Source organism: Clupea harengus, chromosome 17 (assembly GCF_900700415.2).
Source record: "Clupea harengus chromosome 17, Ch_v2.0.2, whole genome shotgun sequence".
In the NCBI taxonomy this organism is placed as follows: domain Eukaryota; kingdom Metazoa; phylum Chordata; class Actinopteri; order Clupeiformes; family Clupeidae; genus Clupea; species Clupea harengus.
This window is the reverse complement of record NC_045168.1, coordinates 14,834,172-14,851,444: the sequence shown is the minus strand read 5'-3', so window position 1 is coordinate 14,851,444 and position 17,273 is coordinate 14,834,172. Positions and strand designations below refer to the sequence as shown.

The window sequence follows — 17,273 nt, the reverse complement described above, 5'->3', positions numbered from 1 at the left end:
CAGACGCAGGCCAAAATTATTTCACTTCATCTTTCAGTTCAGGTTCCTGTTTTCCCCAAAGTCTTGCAACATAGCATATTGTCTCGACTTGCAGTCCAACCATTCTGTTGTGGTTTACCGGGAAATGAAACTTATGGTTAAGTCGGAGAACAGGTTTCGTCTTGCTAGTCGGCTACCCCTTATCCTATAAATTGAAGTGAAACGCCGTCTTGAATAGAATTAGTTGACTGCTCAAGGTAAGATAACGAGGTAAGATTTCTCAATCGGACCCCACGAAATATTCGTGTTATTTACGTGATATAGCCTAGGCTACTGCAGCTCATTTAAAAATGTGCAAGTAAGCCGTTTCTTCTTCTTCTGTAAGCATCTTTCATTTTTCCTGTAGCTATTCTTTATGTCCCGCTCTCCCACTTCGCATGTCTATCATCAATATTTATTATATTGTTGTGCATATCTATATATATATATTTGTGTTTGTAACTTGCATTTAGAGAAAACATTTATCTTGTTTCAGGAAGTAATGTTTAGATAGTCTTGCAGGTTCCCCTTTCACCTTTGTATGTGTTTGCCTTTTCCACAGAGACCGATTTCACTCATAAAAATGCCGACATTAACAGGCATATTGTATGGGCCTATCATGATCTTCTGCCTGTTATGCAGTGAGCTTGAATCAAGGAGTCTGGATTGGCTGGATGGTGAGTGTATTTGATGTCCTGTTTTCAATTAAATGCTAATACGTATAATCTCATTTGACAGTGTCATCTTGTTTGTCACAGTAACCTACGTTTTACAACTGACCAACAGACTACTGAGACTATTCAAATATAATCAATTGTGATGCAATATTTAGCGCGCACTCATTTCTACATTTGTCTGTATTCTTCATCAGTACTTACACAAACAAAGGGAAGAAAAGCGGGAGGTTAATATTATGTGATTGTTACACATGCACACACACACAGTAAGTGAATTGCCATTAATGATGTGTGTATTAGAAAGTGTGTAGTTTGTGTCTCAAATGGTTTGATTTGATCTCTGTTGGCTTGTGGTTGTCTCCCTCTTCAGGTGGACGACGGCAAGTACAGGAGGGCGATGTTCGTCTGGTGGGTGGGAGATGGCCATCAGAGGGGCGGGTGGAGGTATTCCACGCTGGTAGCTGGGGGACGGTGTGTGATGATGGCTGGGGGACGGAGGAGGCGCAGGTGGTGTGCACCCAGTTGGGTTTCCGTGGTGCCCTTTCTGCAGAACCAGGAGGGAAGTTCGGACAAGGTTAGTCATCTGGATCACCAGTCTCCCAACTGCATTTTAAGAATGAAAACTGTGTTTGCAAGCCTGTATGGCCCAGCTGAATCTCTCATGGACCAAACTGTATAATGTTGTGCCCCATTCAGATGAGAGGATTCTTTATTAACAAGAGCATTTAAACAAACACAGCATACATAGGTTTAAGGAAGAGGTGTCTTTCTTCCAGCTATTATACAACAACCACAGCGTGTGTATATTTGTGCGGTTATCAGGTTCTGGAAAAATATGGCTGGATGATCTAGGATGCAAAGGCAGCGAGAAGTCCCTGAGTAGCTGTGCCTTTAAAGGCTGGGGAGTGACTGACTGCTCCCATACAGAGGATGCTGGTGTGGTGTGTGATGTTGGTAAGCCCCCTACTGAAACACAAACAAACTGCTGACTAAACACCATCTTAAACAACCTTAGCTCAATATATCAATTATTCATATTAAGGAACTGAGAAGTTTTATAAAGTTATCAGATATGAAGAATGAAAATTGATAAAACAATTAATTAATCCACCCCAATTCATTTGTCCATCCATACACTGAAAATAATACAAACATGTGTACCGTGGATGATCAGACCAATAAAGATCTACCAAAGAACTGGTTGGATTAAGGACTTATCATATTACAAAGGATCTTGATTAACCATGCTACTGACTGTGCCTATCCTCACAGATCCAGCTTATAACAACACAAAGAGCTACCCTCTGGATCACAGCATTGAGCTCTCTGGCCAGCTGGGGGAGCTGTTTGACAGTGGCAAGGGTTGTGATTTCACCCTCACATTCTCCTACCCTCCGGAAGATTCCCTTGAAGTGGAGACGTTTGAGGCCCCTGCTAGCAACACAAAGGAGAGTATCTGTGTGCACAGCCTGGTTCTCTCTCTCTTCCCAAAATTTGCCACCAACAAATCAATCTATGAAATGGACATCAGCTTGAACTGCCAACCTTTCATCAGGAACTTCATACGGTATGATGTCAATCATTTCACTGCAAAAATATTAGTCTCTTGTCACTACCATTATTTCTTGTTTTCCTGGGCCTTTAAAAGGTTTTGTAGGTCTGTAATATTCATCATGGCCCCCATGCTGTCTCACCCATGGAGTGGCTCACTGACCTCCTTGTTGCCACCAACAGGTACCTCTACACACGCAGTATCACAGTCACCTCCTCCTCCATGCAGTGTCTTCATCAGCTGGCTTCTGAGTTTGGCGCAGAGCGTCTGATGGAGGACATCGGACGTCTCTTTGTGCCCCTGCTGCCTGAAGATTCCTCCTTCCGCACGCAGGTGGCGCTGTGCAGGTACGCCGGGCGGTCCGGTGATGACCTGCTCCGTGAGAATGTCTTGGGCTACCTGGGCTGGAATGTGGAGCCGCTGGTGGCCTCAGCCCAGTGGGTGAGCCTTCCAGAGGAGCTCCTGAAGGGTCTGCTGGTCCGCACAGACCTGGTGCTGCCAGACGAGGCCTGGCTGCTGGGTGCACTGGATGCCTGGATGCTGGCACAAGGTGAGGAGGTGAACCCTGAGCAGCAGGCAGCTCTGCTGGGTCACGTGCGTTTCCCCATGATGACCCCAGTGCAGCTGTATGAGCTGCCCTTCACCTCCCGCCTCTACAGCAGCCACAAAGAGCTGTTCCACTCTGCCATTCTACTAGGGTTCCAGTTCCACGCACTGAACTTCTCTGCTCTGACTGGGCATGTGGATGGACAGAGTCAGCAGTTCCAGCCCAGGATTTACACTGTCAATCCCTGGAGCGTAATCTCACAAGCTTGTCCAGGAGATATGACGGATATAATTCTTATAACCAATATGGCAGACAAAATTCTTATGGGCAAAAGGCATTCGACACCCCTGTACCGATCACATCCACTTATTCATCTAGATCTATTCCATGGGTTGCTGATGTCTTTTCAACTGATCAGAGTTGCCTCAACTACGGCTATAAGTGCAAAACATTTTCTGGCCGCCTTCAAAAGAGGGAGAATGCGAGAAGCTTCCAGTTCAGCAACCGACTGCTGTTAGCCTGTAGAGGAAGATATGTCTTCCGTGTGCAAGAATTCAAGAACAATGAGGCTAGGATCTCAAACAACATTTCCATCCCGTGTCCAGATGATCTTACCTACCTATTCGTTGTCCGTCCTCAGTATGTCTGAGGTGACTGCCCCATCATCACAGACAGTGTTCCCATGATTCCCCCTGTCTGGAGCTGAATGTATCTCATTAAAGTTTCTATTCATGGTCAGATGACACAACAATGTGTTATTTTAAAATCATTCAAATGGAAATTTAATTTACCGAATCATTCTGATTAATCATTTTTGTATTAGAGAAAATCTTCCTTTGATGTTGATTGTTATGCACACTGATGAATAAAAAAGTATACCCTCTGAGCACATGTCAAAGAATTCTTGAAAATGGATCATTAGTCATTAAAACTATTTCAGTTTGAATATAGCAAGACTAAAGTGGAGAACAACTGAGCAAGAATGAAAGTTTTAGTTCAGTTGTCACAATCAGTATTTGGATTCCACTGGGTTCAATCCTAGGTAAGAGGCTGATCAGTTTGTAGACAGCATCAAAAATGAATGTTCTGTAAATAGAAAGGTGAACATAGAAAGACATACTTTTATCACATTGTCTTAAAACATGTAAGAGAAAGTGCAAACTTTCCTCACTGCAAAATTGTAGAAACAACAAAAATGTAAACATTCAAAAAAAAAGATCACGAACATGTATGTCTGAATAATGACAATTATTGTCTTATCAAAGGTCTGTAATTCTGTATATTGTCCTTCTCATGTTAGCCATATAGCAGTGCATTATTTATTGTAGGAATGGATCTAAACTTTCAGTAATTTCCTTTGTAACAAACTGTTAATTGCACAGCATTTGCCCTGCCAAAATCCGTGTACCTCCGTCGCTTGAGACCGCTTCAATGACATTTTAATTTCCCTTCTACCCCTATTAATGTTCCTGTCCTGTCTTCCTAGCTCTCTTCTCATCAGAGCAGAAGAACATGGTTCAATTTCTGTGGAATCGTTTTCTGAAGGCAAAATGAATTCCTCCTGATTAGCCTAAAGAAAATGATCCTTGTGTTTGATGAGGATTAAATGGGGCAGACTGAAAGGGATTGAGAAACATACTGAAAACACTCCACTTCAATAAATAATAAGGAATTGGAAGCATTGACCCTTTTAATCTCAGACTCAATAACTTTACAGCAATAAATGTAATAAAAGATACATCTTTATAATAAGTATTCAAAAAGTATTCATGCCATTACTTCTGATTGATAAAAACAGACGAAGGTTCAAGATCGCTAATCTGGATCACAGCATTGAGCTCTCTGACCAGCTGGGGAAGCTGTTTGACAGTTGCAAGGGCTGTGGAATCCCTCTTCCTTGCACGTGGTGTTTAGAGATTGTGGTGTAAACAACTTGAATTGCTGTTGATTCTCTTTAAATATAGAGATGACAGATTATCATATGGACATACGGACATACGGACATTTCGAAAAACTATGAAGCACTGCATCACTGTATAGGAAGCTGAAGCCAGTGAAGCAGTGTATCAGAACTTCACTAGGTCTGCACTTACAAATGCACTGCTCAAAGAGACTCAGTGGAAATGTACCTTTGTCTCAGTTAGAACAGTGTGTTCAAGTAAAAACAAGAACTTGAATTAGTTGCACCTTATGGCCCTAGTCATTTTCCATCATACTTTTCAAACCACACAGCCACCTTGTCTTCTGCCATAATCATGTTATATATTTCTCGCATATATCCATGTTTTACTTGTACACCAGGGAAAGAGCGGTAATCATTTAATGATTGCACTGTTTTCTACAGTTCTCTGTGTCACCTCTGTTATGTTATGCCCAAACCTACCAACACTGCACAGTTTTTACAGAATTGCAGAATTTGTAAGACGTGTTTGGGGATTCATACACCATTGTGCGCTTCACATACAGTAGTCCAACTGTTGTTTTCATGCAGACACTAAAGTTTTTGATGAATGTTCTACTATACTACTCTTTCAGTGAGGTTCGTGGCCACATTTTTTTTACAAAAATACTTAATTTCTGTGGTTTTGAAAGAAAGCATCAATATATATCAATAAAATACTACAGCATATTAACATTGCTATATGGCTAGGCTAGTTGATTGGAGAACTAAATACATCATAAATAGCAGGAACATAGCATGCCCCCCCCACACAGGCCAGTACTCCCTGAAGAGGTGAAAATAGGTTATTTGTGGCTCCATGTTGATGTGAGAATAAGGTTTTAATAATGTCATAAATTATAATAATAAAGCAATGTTTGAATGTAGAGGTAAAATAACAAATATCAGTGGAGTTGGTCTTGCGGTGAGTTAATGATTATGTGTGTGTACGTGTCCTCACGTACCCCTGGTTCTGGCTAACCTCCTCTCTGTTTGTGGTTTTAGGTCATTATGGCTCTGACATCTGATGTGCTTCATGGGTTTGATTTGTTGTGTAACCAATATGCTTATTTCCTGATGTAGTCAAATAATACCCTAATTACCCTTCATATTCCTAATGATTGTGTATTACACCCCTGAATGAAGGTGTTTCAGTATCTTATTATGAAATGTTATTCATCTATTATAATTACATTCCTAAATGTAATCCAAGAGGCATAGTGTGAAAACATGAGTAATCTGAACCCAGGTTGTACCAGACCTTGTGTGCAGGCGGAGGGACACTGAAGGGAGGAGGAGAGAGCATGAACTCAACATTTCTTTACGGAGGCTCTATTCTTAGTGATAATCTGGACTACTGCTTGATATGCACTGATTTAACCATTTTTGCTCTCTCAATGTATGCAGGATGATCTATAAAAGATGTATGGTGGATAGGTAGGTGTGACACGCCTTCACACTGATTACTGCTGTGTTCTGTGCTGACCTTGAGCCTTACCAGAAGGGAGACTTAAAGTCACAACAACCCTTTATCTCACTGTGAATAATTCACCTCACTCCCCTCTCAAACTTCCCAATCTTCGAATAAAAATTAGGCAACTAAATCGGAAATTGCACCTTTATTTCTCTTATGTGTTTCAGATCAGAAGTTCTACGATCCTGGCAGTGGTGAGGCTCCAGATGTTCAATTGGAGTAGTGCATTGGACAGAGAGCAGTGGTGAGGCTCCAGATGTTCAAGTGTAGTAGTGCATTGGACAGAGAGCAGTGGTGAGGCTCCAGATGTTCAAGTGGAGTAGCGCATTGGACAGAGAGCAGTGGTGAGGCTCCAGATGTTCAAGTGGAGTAGCGCATTGGACAGAGAGCAGTGGTGAGGCTCCAGATGTTCAAGTGGAGTAGCGCATTGGACAGAGAGCAGTGGTGAGGCTCCAGATGTTCAAGTGGAGTAGTGCATTGGACAGAGAGCAGGGGACTCATCCAGGGCTCAGTCATCATGGCCAAAGCTCAGACCAGAGCCCCGGGGTAATTAAGTCAGGGCAGGAGAGAGAGAGAGAGAGAGAGAGAGAGAGAGAGAGAGAGAAGTGAGGAAGCATAGGGATAGAGATATTTTAAGATAATTATGAGAAATATGACTTATATAACTCCAGTATATAGGTATTGGGCTGTAGCAAGGGGCAGAGAGCCTTGAAAGATTCAGAAAACCCAGTGCTAGATAGGAACCCTGGCAGTGTGGACCTGGATCCTTTATATTGATTAAAGTTTTTTGATCTGGGCCCTCAACTTTTAGCTATGCCTCTGTGTAAATATTTGTATATGCACCCTGGCTTCATGTGGCTCAGAATTGGGCTCTGCATTGACACTTAATGCATTTATAGGTCTAATTGTTCACATGAAATACGATACATATTTCCAAGACAATTTTTCCACACTGCTTGATGTGACTTTTGATGTGACAAACCTTCTCATAGGCCCCTTTATGCGTTGTGAGAGGGAAACACATAGTCTCGTTAAGTGCAGTCCTTTTGGATATTACTTAAATTAAGATTATGAGAAAAAACAGACACAATGTTCAAAATTATTTTACTTAACATAAAGTTAAGATAAGATAAACTTTTCCTCTTTGGATTGTGGAGTTCCACTTTTCCCCAAAGTCTTGCAACACAGCCTCCTCTGTCTAAGCTATCCTGCCCACACCCCAACACCCCACTGTTGCAGTTTAAAGGGAAATGTAACCTGAGGGTAGGCTTGAGGCCGGCTTTTGTGTCCCCACCATCATATTTCATAAATGCAGTGACACCCTGTATTTTATAGTATCTGTTTACTGCTCGAGGTTAGACTTCACAATCGGACCCTGCTTAACATTTGTATTATTTAGGCTACGTGATAGCCACACTGCAGCTAAAAAAATGCAAGTAAGCCGTTGCTTCTTCCTCAGTAAGCATCTTTCATTATTCAAGTATCAACTATTTATTATTTAATTGCTTGAGTATGAAATGTTCGCATGTATAGAACGGGGCATTTTACACGGACACCTGTTTTGCCCATTGGATAGGTAGTTACAGCTGTCAGCTGACGTGAGCCTAGCAGAGAATGTTTCACGTTACTTATTGTCGTTGCTATTTCTGCTATCCCAATATAAGCGTATTGTAGCTTGTATTTAGAGAAGACCTGTAAACGCGTCACCTGATTGGACATCATTTGCACACACCCCTCAGATCAGACCAACATTTCTCTTGCCTCTGGAAGAGAAGTTTACAGGCCATGCAGACGGACTCTAGTTTGTCTGAACCCGATGAACCCCGAGTCCGGATAGCCCTATCGTGCAGACGAACGCACTGTATCCGCACACTGTATCCGCACTCCCTCGAATCGGGGGTCCAAAGTGAGTAACCTCCGAATCCGATTGCTGTTGGTGTTCGTCTGCACGCTATCCGCATACCTAATCGGATTGCCCCACGTGATCGCACCATTAGACCAGCCAGAACAACGGACACAACCGGCATTATTTAATAACTGAATGGGTTGCCATGGCGCAGTGAGTTTGCCAGCCAGTTATAACAGCTCTCCAGTTTAAAAAAAAAAAAATCTTCCTATTACCTTGCTCCTTTTCCACGTGAATTTCCCTAACGGGATTAATACAAATGTATCTATCTATCTGTTGTTAGGAAAGGGATGACATTAACAAGCCACACTTTAATCTATCACTGTTTAATCTATTTGCATCAGACCATTTTTCAAAAACCAGTTTTTAAAAGTGTCAGCAATAGCCTATATGAGCAAATCTGACGTGAAAAGATTTTTTATTATAGACGGAAGTTTCAAAACAGATGAATGTTACGTTAGCTTTAGTCCTGTCAGACAACGATAGCGATAGCTACTAGCTTGCGTTAACGTTACTTCAGAGGTAGCCTACAGTACGTGAAGGACAAAGCCCTCAACAATAGCCTACATTTGTTGTTAGTAATAAAACCATGAAATTGGAAGCAATTGTAAACCATGAAACATCCAGGATCCACAGCACTTGCATTGTGGTCTCTCGTGCTCAAGCTCAGCATCTCCATAAAGCACAGGCATTTAAACAACTCAGACATGTCATGTTGCACATTGCTTTGTTGCACTGTTCTAAACTCTTTATTATCAATAACAAATATAACTAGAAAATGCATTTCCTGAAGGAAATACCAGTGCATGAAATGCAAAAGTTAAGAAAGGAAGAAGAAAAGAAAGAAGAGTGAAAGAAGGAAAGAAGAGTGGAAGAAGGAAAGAAGAAAAGAAAGAAGAAAGGAAAGAAGAGTGAAGCTAGGAAAGAAGAGTGGAAGAAGGAAAGAAGAAAAGAAAGAAGGGAAAGAAGAGTGGAAGAAACAAAGAAAAAAGAAAGAAGAGTGAAAGAAGGAAAGAAGAGTGGAAGAAGGAAAGAAGAGTGGTAGAAGGGAAGAAGAGTGGAAGAAGGAAAGAAGAGAGAGTGAAGAGGGAAAATATTGAAAGAAGGAGAGAAAATGGAGTGAGGCAGAGAGATGGAGTGTGAGAGAAAGTAGAGTGAGAAAAAAAGGTAGAGTATGGAAGGTGTCTCTTAATATTCCTAGTTATACAGTTGAATGGAGAGGGACAGAGAGAGAAGAGGAGCCTTGGAACCTTGGCGCAGGTGTCAGTGAAGCACAGGTGCAAGCCAGTTTAATGACCCTATTATGATGTCATAATGGCCCAATGTAAGTCAATGGGAACATTTGTATTCGTTTTTCTTTAATATTTTAAAAAGTATAAAGTTTAGAAAAATGAAAAATACATAGCATAAGTGTCCTTTACAAGACCTACGCGCCAAAGTTTGAACGGAGTTTCTAAGTTAAGCGGTTCGAGCTGAATTAAGTGCAGAAGTCGGTACAAAGAATAATAAGAAGTAGAAGAATAAGAAACGAAGGAATAACAATACAGGGCATTTCATGCACTGTAATTATTTTTCGCTTAACCTACAGTCTGCTCTTACCACTGATTTTATAAACCACCATAATGTGTTACTGTGCAGATTAAATGTAGGCTATGCGGCTAAGCTAAACGTTGCTAGTTGGAGCTCAACTACTAGTGATGTTACAAATGAACCCGAGGCTTCGGAGCTTGTGTCGCGAAAATGAAGCACTTCCAGATGGAGCGCGTATCGAGGCTTGTATCGTTTTGCCGAAATGACGTCACATGTGACGTCTGAAGCCTCATTTGAATCAAGTGCTTCACCAAGTGGTTCGTTCGTTCACTTTTGGCGGGACGCTTCGACTATACGATGTCCAAATTCCCATCTCGTATTCGTGGTTGTTGTTGTCAGTGGTTGGAGATTTAGCGATAGTTGGAGATTTAGCGATAGTTGGAGATTTAGATTGTTTGGTGTTGTTAGTAGTATAGATTATTTGAGATAGAGTTATGGAGCCAGTTAGGAAGAGAAAGCTCCTTGATCCAGTTGCACAAAGCACTTTCGCCCCCTTTTCAGTGCCCTGCACTTTCAATGACCAGTTGGCCAAAAGCACTCTCACTACCCTTGGTTTTACAAAAGTACTGACCTGTATTCCAAAAGCACTTTAACTCTGTTCCAACAACATAGGCTACAGAATAGAGTAAAGATAATTAGCAGGCGTTTTTATCCAAAACATCGGGTTAAAATTCGATTTGACAAGGCTTCGAAACTGTGTAGTAAACTCCAGCAGGTGATGTCGCTAACCGTTGTGCCACCATACAACCCTTCATTCCATCGGTCAGACTATTATTAGAACAAAGAATAGCAAAGGAAAGCCTTTATTGTCGTTGTTTTCGCCTACAATGAAATTTGAATTAATGGAGGTACATTTTCTTCACCATACGTTTGTGTGCATGTTATTTTAGCAGGCCTTGCGCACCACAACAAATTTAACAAATTTAACAAATTCACTGTCCCGAGAAAATCTTTCTTACAACGTATTTTTAATGAACAGCAGGTGTCACTAGAGAGCGAACGACGCTTCGAGTAGTGAACCTTTTTTCAACACATCTGGCTGAAAAGCTTCAAAGGTTCATGAAGCTTCATTTCGCCATCACTATCAACTACTGTCATATGTTACGTTGATAGCATGCTCCTGTCTTCTTCTCCGTTTTCTTCAGTTGTCTGTAGCACCAAAGCGCCACCAACAGGCGTGGGGGATGTACTACAGCTGAGTCAATCGGATTCGCTGGGTTCATGTGCACGCGATGTAAAAAGTATGTAGGTGTGAAATAGGTGTGAAAAATGAACCCGGGTTCAGGCAAACTAGAGTCCGTCTGCATGGGGTCTTAGTCTGGGAGGTTCCCCCATTTCACTCTTGTATTTGTTTGCCTCTTCCACAGAGACTGTATTTCACTCATAAAAATGCCGACATTAACAGGCCTATTGTATGGGCCTATTGTGATCTGCTGCCTGTTATTCAGTGAGCTGGAATCAGGGAGTCTGGATTGGCTGAATGGTGAGTGTATTTGATGTCCTGTTTTCAATTAAATGCTAATTATAAAAGAGGGGAATATATTACTGAATCCATAGTACTGGATATGTATGCTAGTTGATTTAATAGGTTCCAATCGCCACAGGGTTGTCCGGTTAGAACAATGATGTCAAAGTCCCGATGACAATGTAAACACTATTTATTTGCTCACACACTCTCAAGCCTTGAATGGCAGGATGAACATGAAATGACCGTGTTGAACCGTGGTTTCTATGGATATAATATAAATAACAAGACATACAAATATGAACAATTATATACATCAAATATGTTACATTTACATTTACATTTAGTCATTTAGCAGACGCTTTTGTCCAAAGCGACGTACAAGGGAGAGAATATTCAAGCTACGAGCAATAGAACCTGGTGTAACAATAAATAAATACTACTTTACATAAGAAATATAACAAAATGAAATAAAAAAGAAAGAAAGAAGTGCAGAAATGTAACTGCTGTAATTGCAAGTTACTAGTCGAAGTGCCAGTTAGGACGGGAAGTGCTCTCTGAAGAGTTGGGTCTTCAAAAGCTTCTTAAAGGTAGAGAGGGACGCCCCTGCTCTGGTAGTGCTGGGTAGTTCATTCCACCAACGTGGAACTACAAATGAGAATAGTCTGGACTGCCGTACTTGCACAGACGGCAGTGCCAAACGACGCTCACTAGAAGAGCGCAGCATCCTGGGTGTAACATTTGCCCTTACAAGAGCATTTAGGTAGGTGGGAGCAGAACCATCAAGCACTTACAGTTACACACATGATGAATATTATGGCTATGACATGAATGTGGACGTGTCCCTTTTAATACCGTGCTGCTTTACGGTGAACATTCCATTTACCCATTACCAATGGTAACTCTTTGAAATAGCGGAATAACTGATTGAAATATAATAAGACAGTGAATGATTACCACACTAAATGACTAACAGATATTATCTACACTGATATTAACAGACTAAATTGCTAAATCACACATATAACAACAGAACACTCACTATCTTAAAGCAGCACAACGGAGGAATTGCTAATCGCTAACGAGATGCTAGCGGCGAAACCTGTTAAAATTTGATTACTTTGACACTATGACAAACTAGTGAGTCAACAACTCTCCTAGCACAGTCAAACATCAAGCAAGTGCAACACAAGACGGCAAATAAGTTACTTACTAGTCCGACAGAGAGTAGTACCCGGGCGGCTTCCAGAAACCTACATAGCGCAGTAATATGCCTACGGACCCTGATGGCAATGGCACAGAGGCCATTCTCCATATTAAACGTCATTGTAGCGCCCCAATTTTTTTAAGATGTTATTTTAAGGTAAAATTGCTAATCCCAACCCTAACCCTGAAGTACAATTGCTACATACTGTTACTTTAACGACGCACGGCAAGAACGAAAGACGAAAGTCAACTTCTCTTGACCAACAACTGGACAGAGGTGGGTCGGATTTATATAGAAATGATGAGGGGAGCCTTCTGAACACTAGCGTAGCTATGTCAGTTATCGGACAGATCATTAATTCTATATTTTAAAAACCCAGACTACTCAGACCATTACAATTGTGCAAAATATTACAGATATGTTCCTCTATGATGATACAATATGTAGCATATACTTATTTCTACATGTTAGTACTGATGAAGAACATGTGGGGAAGAAAAATGTGATGTTAATATTGCATGTTATACACACACACACACACACACACACACACACACACACACACACAGAGAGTAAGTGAATTGCCAGTAATGATGTGTGTTTTAGTGTGTTGTCTGTCTGTCTGTCTGTCTGTCTGTCTTTTGATCTCTGGTGGCCTGTTGTTGTCTCCCTCTTCAGGTGGACGACGGCAAGTACAGGAGGGCGATGTTCGTCTGGTGGATAGAAGATGGCCGTCAGAGGGGCGGGTGGAGGTGTTCCACGCTGGCAGCTGGGGGACGGTGTGTGATGATGGCTGGGGGACGGAGGAGGTGCAGGTGGTGTGCACCCAGTTGGGTTTCCGTGGTGCCCTTTCTGCAGAACCAGGAGGGAAGTTCGGACAAGGTTAGTTATCTGGATCACCATTCTCCTAACTGCCATTTTAAGAATGAAAACTGTGTTTGCAAGCCTGTATGGCCCAGCTGAATCTCTCATGGACCAAACTGTATAATGTTGTGCCCCATTCAGATGAGAGGATTCTTTATTAACAAGAGCATTTAAACAAACACAGCATACATAGGTTTAAGGAAGAGGTGTCTTTCTTCCAGCTATTATACAACAACCACAGCGTGTGTATATTTGTGCGGTTATCAGGTTCTGGAAAAATATGGCTGGATGATCTAGGATGCAAAGGCAGCAAGAAGTCCCTGAGTAGCTGTGCCTTTAAAGGCTGGGGAGTGACTGACTGCTCCCATACAGAGGATGCTGGTGTGCTGTGTGATGTTGGTAAGCCCCCTACTGAAACACAAACAAACTGCTGACTAAAAAAAATTAGAACAGATAGTAAACTACCTCAACTGAATGCGTCAATCATTTAAAGTAAGCAAGTATAGTAAGAAGTGTGTCATAAATGATCAGATGTGAATTAAAGATTGAAGATCAATTAATCAACATATGAATCCACCTCAATAGATTTTTCCATTCATTAACTCAAAGGAATAATACAAACATGTGTACCATGGGCGATCAGACCAATAAAGATTTACCAAAGAACTGGTTGGTTTAAGGACTTCATATTACGTATTACATATTACAAAGGAACAGGATTAACCATGCTACTGACTGTGCCTATCCTCACAGATCCAGCTTTTAACAACAATAAGAGCTACCCTCTGGATAACAGCATTGAGCTCTCTGGCCAGCTGGGGGAGCTGTTTGACAGTGGCAAGGGTTGTGATTTCACCCTCACATTCTCCTACCCTCCGGAAGATTCCCTTGAAGTGGAGACGCTTGAGGCCCCTGCTAACAACACTAAAGAGAGTATCTGTGTGCACAGCCTGGTTCTCTCTCTCTTCCCAAAATTTGTCACCAACAAATCAATCTATGAAATGGACATCAGCTTGAACTGCCGACATTACATTCGAGAATTCGTACGGTATGATGTCAATAATTTCACTGCACAAATATTAGTCTCATATTACTACCATTATTTCTGGGCCTTTAAAAGGTTTTGTAGGTCTGTAATATTCATCATGGCCCCCATGCTGTCTCACCCATGGAGTGGCTCACTGACCTCCTTGTTGCCACCAACAGGTACCTCTACACATGCAGTATCACAGTCACCTCCTCCTCCATGCAGTGTCTTCATCAGCTGGCTTCTGAGTTTGGCGCAGAGCGTCTGATGGAGGACATCGGACGTCTCTTTGTGCCCCTGCTGCCTGAAGATTCCTCCTTCCGCACGCAGGTGGCGCTGTGCAGGTACGCAGGGCGGTCCGGTGATGACCTGCTCCGTGAGAATGTCTTGCGCTACCTGGGCTGGAATGTGGAGCCGCTGGTGGCTTCAGCCCAGTGGGTGAGCCTTCCAGAGGAGCTCCTGAAGGGTCTGCTGGTCCGCTCAGACCTGGTGCTGCCAGACGAGGCCTGGCTGCTGGGTGCGCTGGATGCCTGGATGCTGGCACAAGGTGAGGAGGTGAACCCTGAGCAGCAGGCAGCTCTGCTGGGTCACGTGCGTTTCCCCATGATGACCCCAGTGCAGCTGTATGAGCTGCCCTTCACCTCCCGCCTCTACAGCAGCCACAAAGAGCTGTTCCACTCTGCCATTCTACTAGGGTTCCAGTTCCACGCACTGAACTTCTCCGCTCTGACTGGGCATGTGGATGGACAGAGTGAGCAGTTCCAGCCCAGGATTTACACTGTCAATCCCTGGAGCGTTAGCTTCAATCTCACAAGCTTGTCCAGGAGATATGAAGTATATAATCCTTATGGAAGGCAAAAGACATTCGACACCCCTGTGCCGATTACATCCACTTATTCATCTAGATCTATTCCATGGGTTGCTGAAGTCTTTTCAACTGATCAGAGTTGCCTCAACTATGGCCATATGTGCAATAATTTTTCTGGCCGCCTTCTAAAGAATGTCTATCTGGGAGAGTATGAGAGCAGCTTCCAGTTCAGCAACCGACTGCTGTTAGCCTGTAGAGGAAGATATGTCTTCCATATGCAAGAATTCAAGAACAATGAGGCTAGGATCTCAAACAACATTTCCATCCCGTGTCCAGATGACCTTACCTACCTATTCGTTGTCCGTCCTCAGTATGTCTGAGGTGGCTGCCCCATCATCACAGACAGTGTTCCCATGATTCCCCGTCTGGAGCTGAATGTATCTCATTAAAGTATTCATTCATGGTCAGATGATCCCAGAATGTGTTATTTTAAAATCATTCCAATGAAGATGTAATTGAAATCACCCTAAAGGCCCCGTCACACCATGACGTTCTGGTCAACGTTCTATGATGTTAGAGGAAACGTTGGTAATCGTCCATGGTCGCTGGAATTGCGCCAGAAGAGCTTTGTGTGAAAGCTGGTGAACGCTGTAATCGTCGGTGATCGGAGGAGAACGCTGGTCCAAAAAAAAAGTTTTGAACATGCACAAAAGTTCTCATGGAGATCAGCGTTCTTCAACGTTTAATTTAAACGCTGGAGAACTTTCGTGGAACGTTTTATTAACTTTGCACGCGTTTGGCTATCATAGTCAGTCGTTGGGTAGGGTAGACTGAGTACAGTTGATGCACCCGAAATAACTTATGTGCGCAGCAATCCTGATAAGTGATTTTTAGTTTGGACATGCCTACTAACGTCCTCTTTGATCCAGGGAAATTTGAGCACCTAACCCATCTCTCGTAGGAAGATATCGGCGAAAGTTTTTTCACCAAGGGAAGATCTTGATTTTATCATGTCCCTTCTACAATTAATATGTTATTAACCATACGTGATCAACAAACGCAACTTACATCATTGCAAACGTTATTCTGTGCACTATAAATCTGCATATTCCATGCTATCATGTCATGCAAGGTCATTGCATAATCTAGCGAAAAGCGGAGTGGAGGGTATATATGCTTGCTTGAGCCCAGCATGAAGTAGATGTACTGAACTTGAACATAGCTGAGCACTGTTATAGCTGGTGCTGTTCCATGGCAGATGGATATGATATGAAGACTCTTGTGACATGGACAATGTGTGTGGATGTGTTGATGTTTTCTAATAATAAACATTGAGAAACACAAATTCAGTGTCAAATTTAAATCATTTATTTTAATAACATAAAACCCAAGGCATAACGCCCGTTATTGCGTAAATCACAGTAATAGTAACAGTAAATCTTCGTCCGAAGACATTGCTAGTGAAAGAGGCTTTGTATTCTTCTTACTTTCAGCAGGATTTATCATCTTCTTACTTGCAGCAGCGCTAGTAGCAGACACGTCAGCACACGTTTGTCGCGCACAAGTGACACGTCACAAGTCGCGGTTACATGCTCCTCATGCGTGAGTCCCACGTTAGTAGTCATGCGTCAGTCCTACGCTATTCTTTCGTTAAGTTACACGCCAGATGTGTCCACATCGCCCTAGAACGCTCGAAATTGAACGATTAGAAAGTTCAGAGAACGTTGACCAGAACGGGGCCTTTACAAATCATTTTTGTATTACAGAAAGTATTTTAATGTTGATTTTCATGCACACTGATGAATACAAAGTATACCCTGAGTACAAGTGAATGATTTTGTAAACGTCATGAAAGATTTATACTTATGTTTTTGTTAGTGTATAACTAAGAATCGTGTTTTCATAAGCTTAGAAAGAGCCCTTCATATTTCCATTGGAGTGGCCTGCCATGTTTTGACAGTAGTCCAGATCAGACAAGACTGGCTCGAGAGAGGGCCTCTTGAGTTTTTACGTTGAAGTGGCAGTTTGAATTTGGTGGCGACATTTGGAAGACAAATACAAAAAAAAGAGGAAAAGTCAGTGGTTGCTTATTCTAATTTTATTCTAAACTTATTCTAATTCTAATTTGACTTATTCTAATTTTCAGTGTTCATAATTTCCTATTTGGGGTCTACTAGAATAGCTTTACATGTTTCAATG

The 17,273-nt window shown here is 42.1% G+C and overlaps 2 protein-coding genes across 2 annotated transcripts; both read left to right on the top strand.

The window, feature by feature from the left end:
* The first annotated feature begins 100 nt into the window (after nucleotides 1-100).
* LOC105911985 (galectin-3-binding protein A-like) lies at nucleotides 101-3,680 on the top strand. Its single transcript, XM_031584308.2, is given in 7 exon segments — nucleotides 101-249; nucleotides 581-695; nucleotides 1,066-1,269; nucleotides 1,518-1,649; nucleotides 1,968-2,262; nucleotides 2,430-3,046; nucleotides 3,049-3,680. Coding segments are annotated over 6 exon segments (1,737 nt in total). The 5' UTR covers nucleotides 101-249; nucleotides 581-601; the 3' UTR covers nucleotides 3,444-3,680.
* A 7,343-nt stretch (nucleotides 3,681-11,023) lies between these two features.
* On the top strand, nucleotides 11,024-15,541 carry LOC105911991 (galectin-3-binding protein A-like). The gene is made up of 5 exons (XM_012840900.3): nucleotides 11,024-11,186; nucleotides 13,054-13,257; nucleotides 13,507-13,638; nucleotides 13,993-14,287; nucleotides 14,446-15,541. The coding sequence occupies exons 1-5, from the start codon at nucleotides 11,093-11,095 to the stop codon at nucleotides 15,452-15,454; spliced, it is 1,734 nt and encodes a 577-aa protein (XP_012696354.2). The 5' UTR covers nucleotides 11,024-11,092; the 3' UTR covers nucleotides 15,455-15,541.
* The last annotated feature ends 1,732 nt before the right edge of the window (nucleotides 15,542-17,273 follow it).

What these genes read in the sequence shown, in the direction of transcription:
- LOC105911991 (XM_012840900.3), top strand. Translation starts at nt 11,093, where the DNA reads ATGCCGACATTAACAGGCCTATTGTATGGGCCTATTGTGATCTGCTGC. An exon ending in GAGTCTGGATTGGCTGAATG is followed by an intron (nt 11,187 to 13,053) that starts GTGAGTGTATTT and finishes CTCCCTCTTCAG; the next exon opens with GTGGACGACGGCAAGTACAG. An exon ending in TACATTCGAGAATTCGTACG is followed by an intron (nt 14,288 to 14,445) that starts GTATGATGTCAA and finishes TGCCACCAACAG; the next exon opens with GTACCTCTACACATGCAGTA.